The following is a 20,288-nucleotide window of genomic DNA, read 5'->3' on the forward strand; positions in this document are numbered from 1 at the left end:
ATAGCTTTTCTTTCCTTCACTGTCATCCAAACTTTAATTTACACTCTGATAATTGGAATATGTGAAAGAACGACCATCACTGAAATTCATCTAATAATAAATTGTACACATTATTGCTCTTGTAGTTCCTTATAGGCTATGGGAATTTACTTCCCTTGCCAATGGTCCACTAATTACAACTCCAGTAGCACTTCAGTCATCATGTGGTGCATTCGAAAATGTTATCTGGAAATCCCATTAACGTGATTGAAAATTTCAAATGTTCTTAAGTTTTAAACAAAGAGATATGACAATAGATTTATGCTGATTGCATCTACTCTAATTTCTATTGCCCTGATTACGTAACATATTCCTTTTTCTTCCCTTCAGTATTAACCATCAAGAATCCACTTTTTTTTGTTTAAAGACCAAGTCAAATACTGCTTAAACTTAACAAGACAGATCCTAACAGAGATTATTTCAGATCCTCATGAGAAGTTATGACAAATTGTTTCCATTATACAAGACATTTAATCAAAAGCCAAATTATTCTAGTGGTTTAATGTGTGTATTAAGCACCCTAATCTCATTTTACTCTCTCTCTTTTCACTTTTGCTTTTTCAGCACATGGTGAATTGCTATCAGAGAAACCCAATTTAACATTGCCAGCTTATTACTTCATTTTGCCATAGCCTAAGCCCTTTTATAAAAATCTCAGAAAGGAAGTCTTTGTTAAGGTCTAGAGTTGCCAACTTTCTAAAGCGCACAAAACTGAATACCCTGGCTGCGTCCCCTGCTCTGCCCCGCCCCACCCCTTTTCCAAAGTCCCACCCCAGGCTCATTCCATCCCCCCTCCTTCCGTCGCTTGCTTTCCTCTCCCACCCTTGCTCACTTTCCCTGGGCTGAGGACTCCGGCTGGGCATGCAGGCTCTAGGATGGGGCCAGAAATGAGTGGTTCAGGTATGGGAGGGGGCTTCAGGCTAGGGCAGGGCTTTGGGATGTGCGAGAGGGCTCCAGGCTGTGGCTGAGGGGCTCAAAGTGTGGGATGGAGCTCAGGGATGGGGCAGGTGGGTTGGGGTGCAGGCTCTGGTTGGGGGTGTGGGCACTTTTCACAGAAGCAGACTTACTAACTAGCAAGTCAAAACAAAAAACAGCAACCAAAAAAGAAAAACAAACAACAAAAGACAAGAATATCAAAGCACCTTACTTGTGTTTGTATTCGGTTTAGGTCCAGTAAAGAAGAGACACAAATATACATTATATTTATTATCGAGTCTGAAAAAAACCTACATAAATAAGTGACTATGATTTGGACACTTACATGTGCATATTTATTTGGTTTTCCTAAAGTTAAGTATTTTAGGAAAAATTGTCAAAGTAGCCACCAGCAAGAGTTGGTGGCTGCACTCTGAGGCCACCAAAAAAATTGTTGAGAGAACTCCTGCTCTACATACAGTTTTTAAACACCTATCACTACCTCCCATTCCAGTATAAGCCACAAAACCAAACTGCAAAGTCAAAACAACAGAATTGAAACAAAATCATATCTCCTGTCAATCTACTCTATAAAGTTTACAAAGATAACTGTACAACAATTTATCTATATGGCCTGTCCCCAATATGGATCTGAAACCGAATCCTCCACAGATTCTGATTTATACTTTGGTCAAATTTTGTCCAAAGACCTCAGACTATTCTCCTTCTCCAATGCAAACTAAATGGGATACAACACTATTGCACATAGAGGATAAATTACGGGTAAACATGTGAGAAGTTGCAATTATAGTAAAAGTGATCTTACATTTCATGGATGGTGTAATAGGGCAGCAGGCAAAATTAAGATTATTTTGTGAACTTTAACTGTATTCCATCTGCATGAAAAAAAATCAAACTCTAAGATCTCTGAAGCTAAAAGCACGTATTTCTTCAACTGTGCAATATGATATATTACTTTTACTTTTTCAAGAGGTCTGGATAAATCTTCCAAAATGCCAAAATTAAATCACCACATCTGCTCTCTAAATAGTCAAATGCCCCTGTCCTCACTAAGGATAGCAAAATAAAACAAATCAAATGTTTCTGTTGTAAATTATTTGAAAAATACAAAGTGGCAAATAAAAATTAGTAACCCTTTTTAAAATTAACAGTCCTCATCTTTCCCAAATGCTTTGTTTCATGAGTGTCAAACTTCACACCAAAATGTTTACCCTGGCACAAGAACACAGTTAGGGTTTCAGGCAGAATTATAGAGTTTAGTTTTGGCTAACTTAGACAATGCATGCAGAAAGGTAAATAAAAATCATGCTTTGACACAAGCCTACAGGTACATCTGCACTACAGCAGCTCAGCTACAGTGACACTGCTGTATTACTGTAACATAGATGTTTCTCAAACTGTAGGTTGGGACCCCAAAGTGGTCACGACCTGATTTTAATAGAGTCACCAGGGTACACGGAGACCCATTAGACTTGCTGGGACTGAAGATGAAGCCCGAGTTCCACCCACAGCAGGGTGGCAGGACTCAGTCCCCATGCCCCCTCCAGGAGTCGTATAGTAACTTTATTGTCAGAAGGGGGTCGCGAGACCCTTCAGCGGCATTGTGGTGACAGTCCTTCAATGCCGAAGACCGGAGCGAGTGAAGGACCCGACGCCGAAGTGCTGCTGAAGACCTGGAATGGTGCTGGGTGAGTACCAGGGGGTGGTGCCTTTTTTAATTTCCGCACCCTCTGACCTACCACCGAAGACCCGGAGCGCCGCCGGGTAAGTAAAAATTTAGAAAGGCACCAAAAAATTAAAAAGGCACCACTTCTGCTCAGTGGGGCAGCAGCCGCTGCCCCGCTCCCCCCCAGCTACACTACTGGATGCAGTTATAAAGGCACTTTATACTTGTACAGCTATTCCTGTATGGGAAGTGGGATAACATTACCAGCATAAATGTCACCTTTGTAACAGTATAATTGTGTACACACTAGGCTAGGGCTTTTACCAGTATAACTGTATTGGCAAAAAAGTCATATGTGGAACCAAAGTAGTTAGACTAGTAAAAAAAAGTCAAGCGTAAACCCAGACAAAGATTTTACAGGATTGGTAACTAACAAGACTAACACCAATTTAGAGAATGTGCAATCTAAAGTGGACTAATTCTAACAGGCCTTGGTGAAAGATACAAAGGTTCAAGTTTCCAAAAGCAATTGAAGATTTAGAAAATTCCAGCACTTTTAAAAACAGGGGGATTCAAAATTTTAGAGAAGGGGTTTTAGGTAAGATTTTTCTCCAGTAATCATTCCTCTCTCTTCCCCAGCCCCACAAGTTTCCTTGCCCTCTCTTTTCTCTCTCCTTTACCTTTTTTTGTAAACCAACCAGGTGTTTTTTCTGTTTACTGTTCAGGTTTCCTCTCCGACCCCTGACCCGCTCTCTCTCAAATACCTCCAAAGAGGTATTGCTTTAATAAGCCTGCACATTGTAGTGCCTTATTGACAGCACTGCCAAACCGATAAGAAAGTCAGAGTTTGTCAGTTTCATATGGATTCTCCTTCATAGTTGTAGTGAACAGAAGCCTGTAAGAAAACGTAAGATTCTGTGCCATATTTAAACCCACAAAGCAAATATGGAAAGCTGTATATTATCTATCTCACAAACACACACACGCGACAGATATTAAAGAAAAGTGTTCCCATGTAAAACATGCAATATACACAAGTGACAACTTGTATATAAAAGACAAATGAATGGTTTAAAAATATAACCTAACCAATCACTTCAAGAACAGGTCAACACTACTCCTTTAAAAGTACTAACATTAGCACAGTGGGGTCCCAGTACAATGACTGGGACATCTACGTGCTATGATAATACAAATAAATAATAATAATAATAAAAATAAAAATAATAATGCTAGATCTAAGCACCTACCTACTTAACTGGAATGTAAATTACAGTCAACATCCCTAGAAAATTGACTTGTTTTACTTTTTAAATACTTACTTACGTAGCTTACAGGGAGAAAAAAAAATGTTCTTCAATACTGATGCACACAGTATGAGTGAACCAAACAGACAGGAACCATCTAGGGCCATGTCTACACTAGAAAGTTAAGTTGACTTTATGCACGTCAACATCAAGCCTCCAATTTAAGCAAGTCGATCTTGTGTGTCCATACTACACTCATTGTGTGGGCAGAGTGTATCCTAACTAGCAGGGCTTGCATCAACGCATGGAGCACTGCACGGTGGGTAGCTATCCCACAGTGCACGTAGCTGAGTGGAGTTTTGGATTGGCCTTGCAATGCCTTATGGGACCAAAACATTAGCACGGGTGGTTATGGGAACATGGCATTAGCCTTCCATGATACACTTACCTCCCTCCCTCCCTGAAGTCAACGGCAAAGAAACCAGAGGTTTTTTGTTCCTTTTTCCTTAAGCCTTGGTTACAAGAGCAGACACCATAGCATGGCAAGTATGGACCTTGCTCAGCTGTACACTGTTGTATGAGGTGTTTATAATGCTCACAACCTTATCCTGCAGTAGTTACTCAGCCGAAGCAGGAGCCGCCTCACAGAACAATGTGATACCACGCAAATATCCCTTCTGGAAGTCATGGAATGGAGAAATTCACAGTTGCTGGTGACAGTCGTGCATCACCTTCACACAGTGGAATGCCACTTCTGGGCCAGGGAAACAAGCACTGAATGGTGGGACCACATCGTTATGCGGCTATGGGATGACAACCAGTGGCTGCAGAACTTTTGAATGCATAAGGCCACTTTCCAGGAACTGTTTGAAGAGCTTTTCCTAGCCCTGAAGAGCAGCAATACTAAAATGAGAGTTGCTCTGACAGTGGAGAAGCGAGTGGTGACAGCTCTGTGGAAGCTTGAAATGCCAGACTGCTACCAGTCAGTGGGGAATCAATTTGGAATGCATAAATCTACCGTGGGATTTCTTGCGATCCAAGTTTGCAGGGCCATTAACAGACTTCTGTTAAGAAGCATAGTGACTCTGGGCAAAACGTGCAGAACACAGTGGAATGGTTTGCCACAATGGGGTTCCCTAACTACAGTGGGGTGAGAGTCGGAATGCATATTCCTATCTTGGCACCAGGCCACCTTGCCAAAGAGTACATAAACCAAAAGGGGTACTTCTCAACGGTGTTGCGAGCACTGGTGGATCACAGGGACTGTTCCACCGACATCAAGGTAGGATGGTCGGGAAAGGTGCATGACGCGCACATCTTTAGGAACACAGGTCTGTTCAGAAAGATGTTAGCAGGGACTTTCTTTCCAGACTGCAAAATAACCACTGGTGATGTTGAAATGCCAATCATGATTCTGGAAGACCCAGCTTACCCTTTACTCCGTACACCAGCAGCCTGGCAGCAGTAAGGACCAGTTCAACCATAGGCTGAGCAAGTGCAGTATTGTGGTGGAATGTGCCTTTGGACATTTAAATTTTTTTTTTAATTTGTCCGAAACACAGAAGTTCTACAATTTCTCAAAAATAATTTCTTAACCAGTTTGTTAACATGGGCAAAACAATGCATTTCCCCATAATCTTGTTCTCAGAAATGGCAGAATCATTTTTGCTGAAACTTTCCAGAAGAATTCAGTCCAAGGCAGACACCTGGCATACGGAATAGTTAAAGTGTGGCAAAATTATAAGCAACTGAAAATAGGACTTATAAGAGGAAGCGTCAGGCAACCTTAACTAGAGGTGTTGCTATCTGTGCACCTATCATAATAAAGAAAAGATGATAAAGCTGTTTGGAAAACAAACAAAAATTCCACGAACATTTGTCAAGCACAACAATTTTTTTTTTTTTTTTTTTTTTTTTACTGTTTTTTCTTTCCTGGAAAATGGGGAAAACGTAACTACAATTTTCTTTGATGACATATTCCTTGATTTTTATGGTTTTTAAAAACTAAAATGTTTCCAAGAATTGCTAAACTAGAAATACTGGCCTAGTTAATGAAATGAAATTAACTTCTTGGTTCAACATTTCTAACTGAACCTCTTGCTGACAAACAAGGTCTATAAAAGGTGAACTTCCTCTCATCGAAGATAACCATCTCCTGGGTACTTTTGACTTGATTGGAATCACTCCTGCTCCTCGTGGTGTCCCACAGATCGAAGTTACCTTTGAGATAGATGTGAACAACCAACCATACCAAACTCTCCTCTCCACTGCATTTTCTCCCCCATAAACTCCACCCCCACTACCAACCACCATATGTTGAATGAATAAAGAGCCTTTTCTCCTCAATACGGTAAGTTTTATTATGCACACAAACACACAGAGACCACAAAGAAAAGTAAGATAACATGGGGCAAAAGGGCTGATAACGCTGAGGGGGGACAAGAAGAGCTTGCTTACAGATGCTCTGCAATAACAATCAAAGTTGTGGAAATTGGCACCTTCTGGTCCTTGTACGCTCCCCTGGTGTTGAGTGCAAAGGATTTCCCCCCAACCTCACAGAACGTTTGAGGGAGGAGGATGTAGAACTGGGTGATGATGGCAGTAGGTTCAGCATAGTCTGCAGAGGAAAGAGTATCCAGCTGCCTTTCTTGAACCTCATCCAAACGCCGCAACATGTCTGACTGCTCCTATATAATCCACAGCATCTCTTCCTGCATGGCACGCTCTTGTTCCCTGCATGCTCTCCTGTCCTCCCTATCCATGTCCAAGCTCTCAGACAGTGCAATCCTCCATGCTCTGAGATCAGTCTCATCACTATTGGAGGCACTCATCAACTTACTGAATATGTCCTCCTGAGTCTTCTTTTTCCGCCTTCTAATCTGGGAAAGTCTCTGTCCTGGTGCCAACGGAAAAGGTTTCCGCTGCAAGGAATGCAAAGCACAAGGGTAGCACTGACAGTGCATACATTGTTTCTGGTGCAAAGTTAATTTTTTTTTTAAATAAAAAAACAACCCCTCAATACACTTCACTGGCAAGCCACGACGTAACCACAACCACTGGCTACTGCAAGAGCCAGTTTGCTGCTCCAGCCATGGTGAGAAAGGCCACGAGGCATGGACAAAAGGTTTTATGCTGCTGCTTTTGCGAAGACATCCTTGGGATCACAGGATGGAAGTTGAGAAAAGCCCCGTTTCCCATAGCAACCTGGATGGTGCTTGAGGACAGGAACAAGTGTAAAAACCCTCCAAATAGTTCATTTGTTACAAAAGCGGCACCAGGTCGGGGAGCAGGGAAGGTAGTGTGGTGAGGGAGAGACAAACAGGAAACGACCACCCCCTCCCTTTTTTTCCAATGCTGCTTGCAATACACGGTGATCCCTTCTAACTACAACCACGGCACGTTTGGGAAAGCGTGGTTGTGGGACCCATATTGAACCAAACGGGGCAGATTACTTGTTGAATTGTTTGTGGTTTAAGGGATTGCACTGAAAAATTGCATTTCCCCTAGGTGACCATATGCGATTTCATTCTCCTGAGCTAACAGGTGGCAAAAGAGCAGATGCTGCAAGCATCTAGCTACAGACTTGGTTCTTACGCTGCAATGCTGTGGGCTGCAATATTGCCAGCAGAGTTAGTACTGGAGTGGCGCGGGAAAGCGTCCTACCATGGTAGATGAAATAAGGCAGCCCTTCCCAGAAATCTTCTGCAAAGTATTGCAGAGTACCTCCATGAAAGCTTCCTTGAGATCTTCATGAAGGATTCTCGGCCATCCTCATGCACATAAACAGTCTTTTTCGGAGAGCACCCTTTGCATAGCTGGAGTGGCCACCAATACCCACTACACCTACTCTTTTGTTCAGATTAAACAAAAAATAATAGTTTGTTTTGAAATGTGTACTCACCAGAGGTGCCTTTCCCAGCATCACGCTCCACTGCCAACTAGTCCTCTGAAGGGATGGGCTCCAGGGTTAAAAACAGTTCTTGGCTGTTGGGGAGAATGGATCCTCCACTTGCTTGGCTCACATTCTCCTCCTCCTCAACAATGTCCTCCTCGTTGTTGCTACAGTCACCCAGGGCTCCTGGGAAGTATCCACAGAGCATTTTGGGGTAGTGTTGGGGTTGCCACCGAGAATCACATGCAGTCCTCATAAAAGCGGCATGTCTGTGGGATAGAACCAGAATGACCATTTGCCTCCTTTGTCTTCTGGACACTTACCGAAGCTCCTTTATTTTCACATGGCACTGCTGTGTATTCCTGGTGTGGCCCTTCTCTCCCATGCACCACGCAATCTTGGTATAGATACTAGCATTTCTTCTGCTGGATCAGAGCTCTGTCTGCACAGACTCTTCTCCCCACACAGCAATAAGATCCATCACCTCCCATGTACTCCATGCTGGAGCACGTTTGCTGCCTTGAGTCTCCATGATCAGCTGTGCTGGCGAGCTCTTCCCGCTGCTCAAACAGGAAATGAAAATTCAAAAGTTCCCAGGGCTTTAAAAAGGGGAGCGGCTGTTTCCTGTGTACCTAGCTGATGTTCAGTGGAGTTGAAAGTGCTCTCCAGAGCGGTGACAGCTGAGCACTGTAGACACCTCCTGGAAGCCAATTCATTCAAATTACACAACACAGTGTCTACACTATCCCCATGTCGACCCATGGATGTCGAATCAAGCACTACGCCTCTCACAAAGGTAGAGTAGAGAAGTCGACTTTACAGGCCACTTAGGTTGGCAGAAGAGACTCGGTAGCGTAGACACATACATTATTAGATCAACTTAATGTGGCTTAGGTCGACCTACGTTTGTAGTGTAGACCAGGCCAAGGTTTCATTTGCCAAGGAACCAAATTTAACAATTTTTAAATATACTAACATATAGACTGTAATCTATTAATCCTGGCTAATGGAAATGGTGCATTTCAAATTAGTGAAAATGGTAGAGTATGGAGCTCATGGGGTGGCGGGGCAGATAGGGCCAGCAGTAGGTGTTTTGTGACCCAGGATGGAAAACATTTTTGTTCCCCAATTACGCAATAGAGGTAAAAAAACCCTCAGGATTGAACACCCGCGCATGAGATAATTTGGTACCCTTAAATTTGGGCACCCAGCTGGCCACTCTGATCACCCGCCCCTAAAGCCAGCCTTGAGGCCAGCCTAAGCACCGTTGCAATGAACATGAACCAATGACAGAATCCAACATTCAATGTTAAGAATCCACCATCTGTCTCAAGCCAGCTGCCATCCATTACTCTGTTCAGACATCTTCCTCCTGCTTCACTGATCCTGAAATGGCCACAACAGTAAACAGCCCTCGAGGACAGAGCTTCAACAAAAAACAAAAAAAAACCACCCTCCTGTTATTCTCTCTTCCACGCTCCCTATAGCCATAAGCAGTGAATTGCAATAAAAATAGCTGCTGCCATCTAACTAAGGGAAGACAGTCTGGCCAACCTCAGTTCCCTTCTATACTGTAAAGGAAAGGAGCAGAGGCAAACTTTGGAGGCTGGCCTACTTATTCTCAATAGAAGGCCAGTGGCAAACAACTCAGTTTTCTCTCCCCCACCCCGATCCCCCCATGAGGGATCTCTGTCTCCATCAGATTCAACCAATGGCAATGACTCAGCAATAGGGCAGTCAATGGACTTTCTAAAAATTTGTGGCTGGGGTCCAACTGATGATCACAATGGATGTAGTGACAGTGACTCCAGACATTCAAAAGATCAATCAGTGTGAGGAAGAAGTGAGGAATACAAAGAATATCAAAGTAGTATCCAAGTGAAATGGTACAAGACTCATCACTTTGGATATTTAAAAACAAAAGTGAATTTACACATGAGCCCAGTCCTTGTAGGGAAACTAACTGGATGACTCTCCCATTCCCAACATCTATGTTAAGTGTTCTAGTCCTGTTGTAAGGCCTCACTGTCTGATGTAGAGCATCAAAGGTGTGAGGTGATACTCCCATACTGACATGCAGGAAGGCTTTCACTCAGCAACCTACCTTGCTGATCTATGCAAAGTGGACATCCAATATGGAAATACGATTTTAATGCACCGTGGCAAATTAGTGAGATATAACTATTACAGAGCCACCATTGTGGTGTTGTTGGCACATTCATTAATTAAAGTTCCTCCATTCAGTCACTTAAAATACTCTAATCAGGTGCCTTAAAGTTAGGCATCTTAACCCATATTTATTAGAGTATGTCTACACTACAAGCGCTACCATGACAGAGATGCACCAATGCAAGAGTTCTTCCATCAAGCTAGCTGCATCTACAGTGGGAGCTAGGTTGACATACATTTTAGGTGTACACCATTTTACAGGAAGCTAAACATGTATAATTTAGGTGACTAGAAAAGGAATTTAATGTGCTGGGAAACCCTGTGAAAAAGCAGAAACAGACTTATATTTTCTAAAATATGGATAACCATCTTAACTCTTCATGATAGAGAATCATTGTGTTTGAACAATTCACAAAGTATAGACTATTTACTAATAAATGACTCACTTCTATAACAAATGTTTCTGATCAAATTAAACTACACAGATGTGAATGAACAATGCCATCATAACGGTGTATTTTCTATAAAATGTAATTAGTGTACAAAAGATGACACTAAACAACATTCCCACTTACTTATGAACTGGCAATAATTATTTACACCTTCATTACAGGAGGCCAAGTTTCTTCCAGTGGAAGAACACACAAAGAATCTAAAATTGCAACAAAGCGACTCAGAAGAAGAATAATGGAAGAGTTTATCCTGAAATGTAATCCAGTAATCATAAATCACTCATATTTAAAAGGTTTTTTTTAATTATTCTTTCACATGTACTATTCAGTTTGCTATTTAAAGTAAATAAAATTGTACCATTTTAAAATCTGCACAAGATTTTTAAAAATCTGCAATGGGATAAAAGATGGTGCTATACGTCTATTGATTAATCACTACACAAGTTTTGACACTCTATCCAAATTCCAGAAATACTTTTTAACTCAAGTGTGCTTAGTTCTTGCAAATTTTATCCAAATAGACTTGATATACTTTTGCAATACTATGTTTTAATCTTATAAGAAATTAGTGATCAAGGAAAAAAGCATTCAGTGCTGCCAATTCTCACATCTTTATCAAGAGTGAAACGATTTTTCGTGCATTTCTTAAAGCCCAACCTCTAGAAACCTATGATTAGATAAGAATGTCAGCTTTCATTAAAAAAAAAAAAAAAAAAAAAATCTAGGCCTTGGTTGTGGAGAAAAAACTTGAAAATATAACTGGAAAGCACCATGAAGGCTCAAAAACCAGAAGGCAAATAAAACAAATCTGTTGCTTATTTTTTGTTGTTGATTTTAAAATTTAATGATTTTAAACCAAACTCAATTTTAGGAAGAATGAATATTTTTAAACATTCTGGGTTAGAAATACTCAAATATATACTGGAAAAATATAGTTCACATGAATATCATATCCCTATTTAATAGGTAACAAATAGAAATGAGACTTTTAAAACATAATTCACTGATACACACACCTTTTCACTGGCAAATCAACTTTTACTACTATTAGTTTTTTGTTGCTGTGTTGTTGTCCAGTTTTAAAAAAAAAAAACCCTACAATTACTGAAACAGTCATGTTCTCTGATCCCATCGTACTGACATTCAGGCAAATCAGGCATTAACAATCACCAGGGTCTCACAACAAAAAGTTGGTAGTAAAGACAAACTTATTTACCATATTAATTAAATGGTCTATTTAACATGGAATATCAATTCTCTAATCACATCTCATTTGAACTTCTTATTTCAATTAACAACTCTAAAGTCTACCAACAGAGATCCTACTGTTCTAGGATCATTAAGAACATTTTCATTATCTGTCAAACTAGGGAGTAAAAGGCAGAAACTGCAAGCACTCTCAGGAGTAGGCCTCTACCCCACTTAAGAGATGATTAGGGAGTAAGCAGCAGTTGTTCTCATTAGTTGCTTAGCAATGAAAATCTTCCTATTTAACAAGAAATGAAACAAAGCAAGAGAGGTGTTGCCTTGCAATAAATGGATAGTCTTTCATCCACTCAAGGGTAATCTGTCCCCTATTAAATCTAATTAATCTAAGTTAGGACATTGATGGAGTAACTCGAGGAGGAGGAGGAAAGAAAAGATATATACACAATGTAGAATGTATTATGTATACACAAACATACGCATACATATATAACACCTCATAGAGCACAGAATGTTCTGCATAGTTATATATGCAACTGTGATTGTTTTCATTATATATATAATTTGAAAAGAAATTAAGGGACATGTAAAACACTTTTAACTTCAAATATATTATTTTCCACTCTTATTGTTGCTTACCCTTAATAATGACTTGTATTTATTCTAAGCGTCTACACAGTACACACACAAACTAGAAAATAGATTAGGAATTTAAAATGGAAAAAACTACAATCTGAAATATGTTAGTGATTTACACAAGCATAACCCAATAGTTTATAATTAGTAGTGAACTTTTACAATAGCTTTCCCTTTAGTAGTTTAGGTATAATGCATAATGGAAATTAAAATAAAATGATGACAAAAATTATTCCTGGATATTTACAGCTTTTACATTTACCTTCTAAAAACATTCTTCTGTCTTTATGATCCTAATGAGGATTAAATTATAGTTAAAAGACAACAGTATAGTATAGGGTATGCCCTAATTCTAAAAAGTCCAGCAGGTCTCACCCTTGCCATCTGATCCATGAGGGACTCCTCCTGCATCTCCAATGGGGACAAAGGACTCTATGCGGACAAAGTTTCAGAGTACTACAAAAGTCAGTGGGTATTTACATAAATCAGATTGCTGGATCAGGACCTTAGTTTGTAACATAGGCCTGGATACTTAAAGTTACCATTTTATACATGTAAATAGTTTTAGTTGTAAATAATACCTCGCCCTTTCCCCGCCCATATATATTTAAGGGCATCACCTGTTATATAGTTACATTTGCCAAAAATATCATCCTCTTATACACCAGATAACCATTCATATGCTCAAATGTAATTTATTTATCCAGCTAAACTGTTATTACTAAAATGCAGATATTCTTCTGAAATCATCACCAATTTGTAATTAAGTATTGTACCAAATCTTACCTATATATTCACAAATGAAGACTACAAAAAAAGGAGTAACAAGGTCATTTATTCCCTGAACATATCCACTGGCTGGATGACGTATTGCCCAGATAAACAAAATTCGTTCAAAAATCTGAAAGAGAGTTAAAGAAACTGTGAAGCAAGGAATTTAACAAATGCTGAATACATTTTAAACACGATACTTGAAAAGCATGAAGGACAAATTTAATATCATAGACAATAACTAGTACTAAAAGTATGCATATGGAAGCATAAATGAACACTGGTATTGATAATTAACTGTCAATGTTAATTAAGTCTCTCAGTTATTTAAAGAAAGGAATTTCAGGATATTAGCACATGTTAAAACCAACCTTGTATATAATTCAGTTATATTAGTAACTGGAAAAAAGAAAAAAAAAATCATCACTGGAGCTTTTAAAATAAAAGTAAGATTTTTTTCCCCCCTTTTGCAATTTTACGTCACCTTTCCACATCTCCCTAATCCCTCTCAAAGATAAATATATTACTAAGAACCATACTTTGTACTTTTCAAAATAACAAAAGGTCTATTCATACTTCTGTGATAGGTCACTGCAGATTTTTGCAATAATTCACCCCCAAGAAACCTATAGTTAAGCTTGTCTAGCACTGCCTGGCACCCTTCCAGAATACATATGGTAGCTAAACTTAAATCTCTGAAAACTAGGAAATGTAGAGTCAAGGCAACGTCTCCCACATCACCCCCCACAGAACTTAACTCTGCCCTCTTTGAGCAATGCCCTAACAAGTGCTTGTGAGAGACCACAGGACTGTACCCTTTCTGAGCATGTAAAAGACAGAAGAGCGCATGAAGAAGAACAGTGTGGGGAAAACAAACCTTTTTTTGACTAGGATATAATTTGAGTTTAGGTAGAGTTTCGCAAAAACAGGCTAGATAAACTCAACCACTTCACCTACTTCAGACAAACCCCCTTAGACTTGCCAGATGTTCATTGTTATCCTAAGGATTTCATTTGCTTAAGTCCCAGCTGACACTGTACATCCTTGTAACGTATGCCAAGAAAATATCAGAGCTGCAATGCAGCACATAGAAGGTGTAGAGCAATGTGTGCATGCCAGCATAGACGAGAAGTTCTGATGGGCAACGAAAATACATAACAGCACATTAGAATGGGTTAACACACACTTGTATGCCCTCTATCTCCATGGCACACCAAGTGAAATGTCTGCCTCTAGAGATGAAAAAGGAAGCAGTTTTAGCAGCCCTGAAACTCTAAGCTTTTAAAAACATTCCTAAATTTTAGAATCAAGATGACCATTGTGATCATAAGACTCTGATCTCCTGCATAAATCAAGGCATAAAATGGGGGGGGGGGATTCTTCTAGTTGCATCTGCACCTCTGCCCAGATGGCAATGTGAGCTCTGGCAACTTGCTTCAACTAATGCCAGAATCAATACTCCACATCTAGCATTGTGAGGATTATTGAGAGTACATGAAGAAGAGTGATGGCTGAGAATTTTATTGGACAAAACAACAGAAAAATGCAGAGAGTGTCAGATTTTGTTAGGTAAGGTTTGGCTTTGTCCCATTGTCTATTGCTAGTTCCAGAGAGCAGAGTTAAGGTTACGTGGAGGTGTGATGGAGGAAGGCATCCATTTAGCTCTGTTTCACAGTTTTCATACATTTAGCCCCTTACTCATTCTGGAAGGGCACAAACAGCTCTAGGCATTAGCTCAGGGAGTTGTGAACTGTTCCGTTCAGCTCAATGAGTGTTCTTATCCCTCCATACCCAATCTCAGAGCTTGCATGCCTGTGCTATGCACTGAGTATATCCATTTTAATCTCCCCACCCAAGCATGCCTGTTCCCAGTGCTCAGCCCATGCCTAGTGCTTCCCAGCAGGAACTGACTGAGCTTCTCCCAGTAGATAACCAATTCACCTGGCTGGGACCCCTACTCTTGTACTTGCCTCTTTGATGTCGTTTTCTACTTGGCAATTAGACCCTCCCATATCAGCCCAGCCATCCAAGTCACCATACTGGGGTCATATCCTGGCCACATTACTGCCCTCAAACTTTCCTAGGATAGGACTTGGGAAGATTACATTGAGGGTATACCTGTGGTGTTCTGAGCTTTCCCAAAATTGCACACACCATTCAAAACAATTCCCTTGTAGCCCAGACACCTAGCAATTGGTGGGTTGATGGGACTAATGTGCACATCACACAAATCTCTAGAGGAAAAGATTCAAACTTATGGTCCTTGGCCACCATATGAATACATTATTTCGTAGGTCATTCGCAAAAGGAGTTCCTTAGGAAACAATAGCTCTCAGAGTTGCACACCATCTGTAATCAGGGATCCTAAGGCCTTTATAATGTAATAACCTTTGAAATATTTTGAAACTGGTCCTTGAATATTGAATAGCTGATCTCAGGGACGGTTCAGTAATATACATTTTATGAAGGTCAGAGCCTTAGTATTTTCCTTGTCTGCATTTAAAAAGTTAGAAAATGTTTCAGATTCTTATTAGCCGCTCATTGTATGGGGTTGCATCTCAAGAACTATTTGACCAAGTGACCCCAAACATTCCCCACAAACTCTACTTGAGACCACATTTACACTATGGATACTACCACGGCACAGCTGCACCACTGCAACTATGCTGCTATAGCTCCATAACGAAGACAATTCTGACCTCAACAGAAGGGTGTTTTTTTTCCCTGTCGTTGCAATTAATCCACCTCCCGCAGCAGCTAGGTCAACAGAATTCTTCTGTAGATCTCACAATGTCTACACTGGGGATTAGGTTAGTTTAACTACAGCCCTCCAGGGTGAGAATTTTTCACACCATTGAGTGACAAAGCTAGGTTGATCTAAATTTTAAGTGTACACCAGGTCTAAGCCTCTGTTACAACAAGCTAAGTTTCAAGATGATTCCCCCTATGGACGTGGGTTTTAGATAATTTTGAAAGTAAAAAAAATCAGGTCATCATCGGGGGGCTATATCTCAATAACCCCCCACTTACCCCATTTCTGACCCTGATGAAGAACTGCAACTGTCAAAACAACCTAGAGATATGGATTTTAAAGTGCTTAAAAATATTGGCTCAAACAAAGTTCCACCCTTGAAGCAAAACTTCCAAAACAGACACCTTTGCAGTCTCAGTCTAACCTGAAGTAGAATGCAGGTGTAGAGTAGTAATTTGCACAACAGACACAAATCTGCCTAGGGCAAGACTTGGATTCACAGGTCCTTGGATGGTACTTCGTTTTATTATCTACAGCACATTGCTCTGAGGCATCCACTGACTGACATCAGGAAAGCCTCTATATACTCTTGATGGCCACAGAGCAGCAGTCTCCCAGTATATGCACAAGTCACTTTCTCTAGTGCAGACCCTAGGTGTTTAACAGTTTATAGATGCAATTCAATCCCTTAAGAACAATATAAACAGTGTTTGCTGGGTGCCGGACGCTAGTCAAAATCAAACTTGTTCAGGCAATATCCGTTTGTATGTCTTTGGGATGAGAAATAAATGTAGATTAAAAAAGGTACAAAAATGGAGGAAACAGCTCAGATAAAATGCTCAAATGACTACAAATTTGCAGTACCAACACTACCTCAGCAATGCACAGCAATTTAATACAGTGTGAGCATACATGTGAATTTTAGAGCACTTAAGGCTTTGATGAGCTTTCTAACAGCTGACATTTCAAATTAACTATTGCGTGACAAGGGCAGCCCCATAATTAAGCGTATTAAGTGAAAGAACTACATCCTACATCTGGCTGGATGCATATGGATAATATGAGAACCAAACCAAGTCATCTGAGTTTTGAAAACAATTTTTTTTCTTTTCCATTTTCATAAAACTCCATTTCCTGATTTCATCCAGAAGCTGAAGTACCCAAAATGCTACTAGAAAGGCTATTACATGCAAGTTTCTACTATAGTACTAATTGTGACCCTAAGAACCCCTAAATGCCAACTGGCAAAAGGTTCACTGTTCTATAACAACTTCTACTATACCTAGAACATTGCTGTCACAATATTTATCTATAAAGAATATTATGTGACATCTTCATAATTATCGCATTCTATATGTACAGATGATATTTAAGAAGTTGTGTATATATACTGAACATACGTTTTAAAACCCAAATCCCAGACAGAGCTAACAAAACAGGTTTCTTCCAGACAAGAGATAAAATATGTACCTCTGTCCAATGTAAATTAATCATCGTAAGACAACATGTGGATGTTTGCATATGACAACATGAGGATGTGAAATCAACATGAAGTCACCAGGCACTAAAGAAAACACATTAGGGATTTTTGCTGACTCTGAGAATGAAAAACAACAACTTTGGGGGAATACAAGAGGAAGGCAAAAGGATATCTTTATCCATCACTGAGGGAGCAAAAAGGACAGCGCCTTTTACATCCAACAACAGTCGATCCCAGCAATGTGGGCTGATGATGCTAGCAAAGCAATTCTCAAACTGTGGGTCAGGATCCCAATATGCGTCATGAAGCCCAAGCTCCACCCTCACCTGGGCTCGGGCTCCAGCCCTCCCCCGGGCCCATATAATAATTTTGTTGTCAGAAGGGGGTCACGGTGAAATGAAGTTTGAGAATCCCTGTGCCAGGAGATTGCTTTAGGTGAGAAGCTACTTTAGTCAAAGTTTTTAGCCTCTTAAAGCTGAATTTAGACTCTAGCCTGTTGTACTTTTTGTTTTACATGTAACCATTTCTCTTTCCATTATCCTTAATTGGTATCTCTTAAATCTTTACCTTTAACAACACTCATGATTGTTTCACTATAAATATATCTCCATAATGTAGTATCGTAAAGGATCCAAACCTGAGTTGTACCAATCAAGCTGTGTGTACACTGTTTTCTTGGGAACAGCAGACCTGGTAATTACTGTGAATGTCCAGTGACAAAGGCTGAATACTACAGGAGGATGCTTTCAGATGCGCTTCGGGATTGGCATGCACATATTGTTAACCTGCAATACAAAGTAAGGGCTGGCAAAGCTCTGAGGAGATTGTTTGGGTGGCTAAAGACTGACAGTATCAGGAAACAGACATGCAGTTAAGCACCAGCAAATCTCTCCTTCATTGAGACAAGAGGGTGAACAAGGTGACTCAGAGTCCTAAGCACCCCAAGACAAAGCATCGCACTAGTCATATATCACATTGCGCATCTACCAATGTGATATATGCCATCATGTGCCAGCAATGCCCCTCTGCCATGTACATTGGTCAAACTGGACAGTCTCTACGTAAAAGAATAAATGCACACAAATCAGACGTCAAGAATTATAACATTCAAAAACCAGTCGGAGAACACTTCAATCTCTCCAGTCACTCGATTGCAGACCTGAAAGTGGCTATCCTTCAACAAAAAAACTTCAAAAACAGACTCCAACGAGAGACTGCTGAATTGGAATTAATTTGCAAACTGGATACAATTAACTTAGGCTTGAATAGAGACTGGGAATGGATGAGTCATTACACAAAGTAAAACTATTTCCCCATGTTATTTCCCCATCCCCCCCATTCCTCAGATGTTCTTGTTAACTGCTGGAAATGGCCTACCTTGCTTGTCACCATGAAAGGTTTTCCTCCTTCCCCCCCCTGCTGCTGGTGATGGCTTATCTTAAGTGATCACTCTCCTTACAGTGTGTATGATAAAACCCATTGTTTCATGTTCTCTGTGTGTGTATATAAATCTCCCCACTGTATTTTCCACCAAATGCATCCGTTGAAGTAAGCTGTAGCTCACGAAAGCTTATGCTCAAATAAATGTGTTAGTCTCTAAGGTGCCTCAAGTACTCCTTTTCTTTTTGCGAATACAGACTAACACAGCTGCTACTCTGAAACTCGTCACCACAGAATCCGTTCTCACAGTACTCCTGATTAACCACATAGGAAATTTCCAACTTGATTCCTAAACCAAAAACAATCAAACTTTGGGATGCTGATCTGAAATTAAACACGGAACGTTGTGAGATTTGCCCATTACCTGCCTATTCTTCCCTTGATATAAAAGTTAACACATTAGTATTAAAGAGAACTATATGCATGTATCTAAAGGAGAATATTCAATCATCTTAAAAACATTAACTTTGAATTTTCTTGCTGTAATCACATCAAAAGAACTCAGGCCTTGAATAAATTTTTAATAGGTTTTCATCATATATAGTTTCTTTTTATATTAACAAATAAAAAAGAGCAAAAAGTAAAAATAAGTAATTAAATAAATAAAAAATCTTGCCCCATAAAGTCCAAAGTTCCTCTGAACTTCTTTTTTCATATAATCTGCACATACATGATAGACTCAAGTATCTGAAGGAGCTTTTACAATAAAAGCTGAACATAATCAAATATTTAACACACAGACAATAAATCACAAAGAATAGCCATCATAACTAAGAAAATTCACTTAAACCATGCCTATAACAGTTATTAAACCCTCAAATATAGTGCTAATTATGAATACGTTGACTGACAATTGTAGAAGCTCTGGCAGAGATCCTACAGTTAGGAGCGCGAGTATAATCTTGCTCCCTTTCTTATGGGCCTTGGTTGATTCTCTGCTCCTCCATTCTTGGATTATCTATTTTAGTTCCCTCTTTAGCCAGCAGAACCTTCACATGACAATTTCCAGTAAAAATTAAATACATAAAACTCATGAGAAAGGAGCAAATATTCCTTGTTTACTTCCACTTAGTGCCAAGGAGGTAACTTTTCCTTAATCCATAGCCTTTGATTGTGGAAATACAAATACAAATATGGACAAGAAATAAAATCGACCATTAACAGATCCCAGGCAACTGCTGCATTCACTTTTGCAGACAGACAATGCCATTGAAACCCACACATCTTCTGGATGTGGTGTTCTGTCCCATCTAGTGCCACTGAGAGAGCAATTAATGAGCCTGTTCTACAGCCTTATCTAACAGCTCATGCGGTAGAGGCCCATGAGACAGAGCCTCATGCTTTAAGCTCCAGAGGCCCCAGGTTCGATCCTGCCCGCTGATGACAGTGGTCTGTCAGTGTTACACCATCAGAACACTTTCTAAAGCTATTGTATTCTAAATATTCATGGCTGTTTGTTCCAATCCTGCCCCTCTCACCCAGTCTCTTCACCCTAGTTTAATGGACTACTGCCATCCTTTCTTTCTTCTTTCCCTCTTGCAGTAATTCAGTTATCAAGTTTTTCTGTTTGGCAAGATAAAAGAGGATTCTCCATACACGGCT

The 20,288-nt window shown here is 40.0% G+C and overlaps 1 protein-coding gene across 8 annotated transcripts in view; it reads right to left on the reverse strand.

The window, feature by feature from the left end:
- Window positions 1–20,288, reverse strand: part of TBC1D22A (TBC1 domain family member 22A) — a 476,952-nt gene that overhangs the window by 333,343 nt on the left and 123,321 nt on the right. For all 8 annotated transcript variants that reach the window (XM_038410573.2, XM_043496366.1, XM_043496369.1 and 5 more), the window contains one exon: window positions 13,030–13,144. In XM_038410573.2, coding sequence (XP_038266501.2) covers window positions 13,030–13,144 — 115 coding nt within the window. The remainder of the gene's footprint in view (window positions 1–13,029; window positions 13,145–20,288) is intronic.

This window comes from Dermochelys coriacea, chromosome 1 (genome assembly GCF_009764565.3).
Source record: "Dermochelys coriacea isolate rDerCor1 chromosome 1, rDerCor1.pri.v4, whole genome shotgun sequence".
Lineage (NCBI taxonomy): Eukaryota > Metazoa > Chordata > Testudines > Dermochelyidae > Dermochelys > Dermochelys coriacea.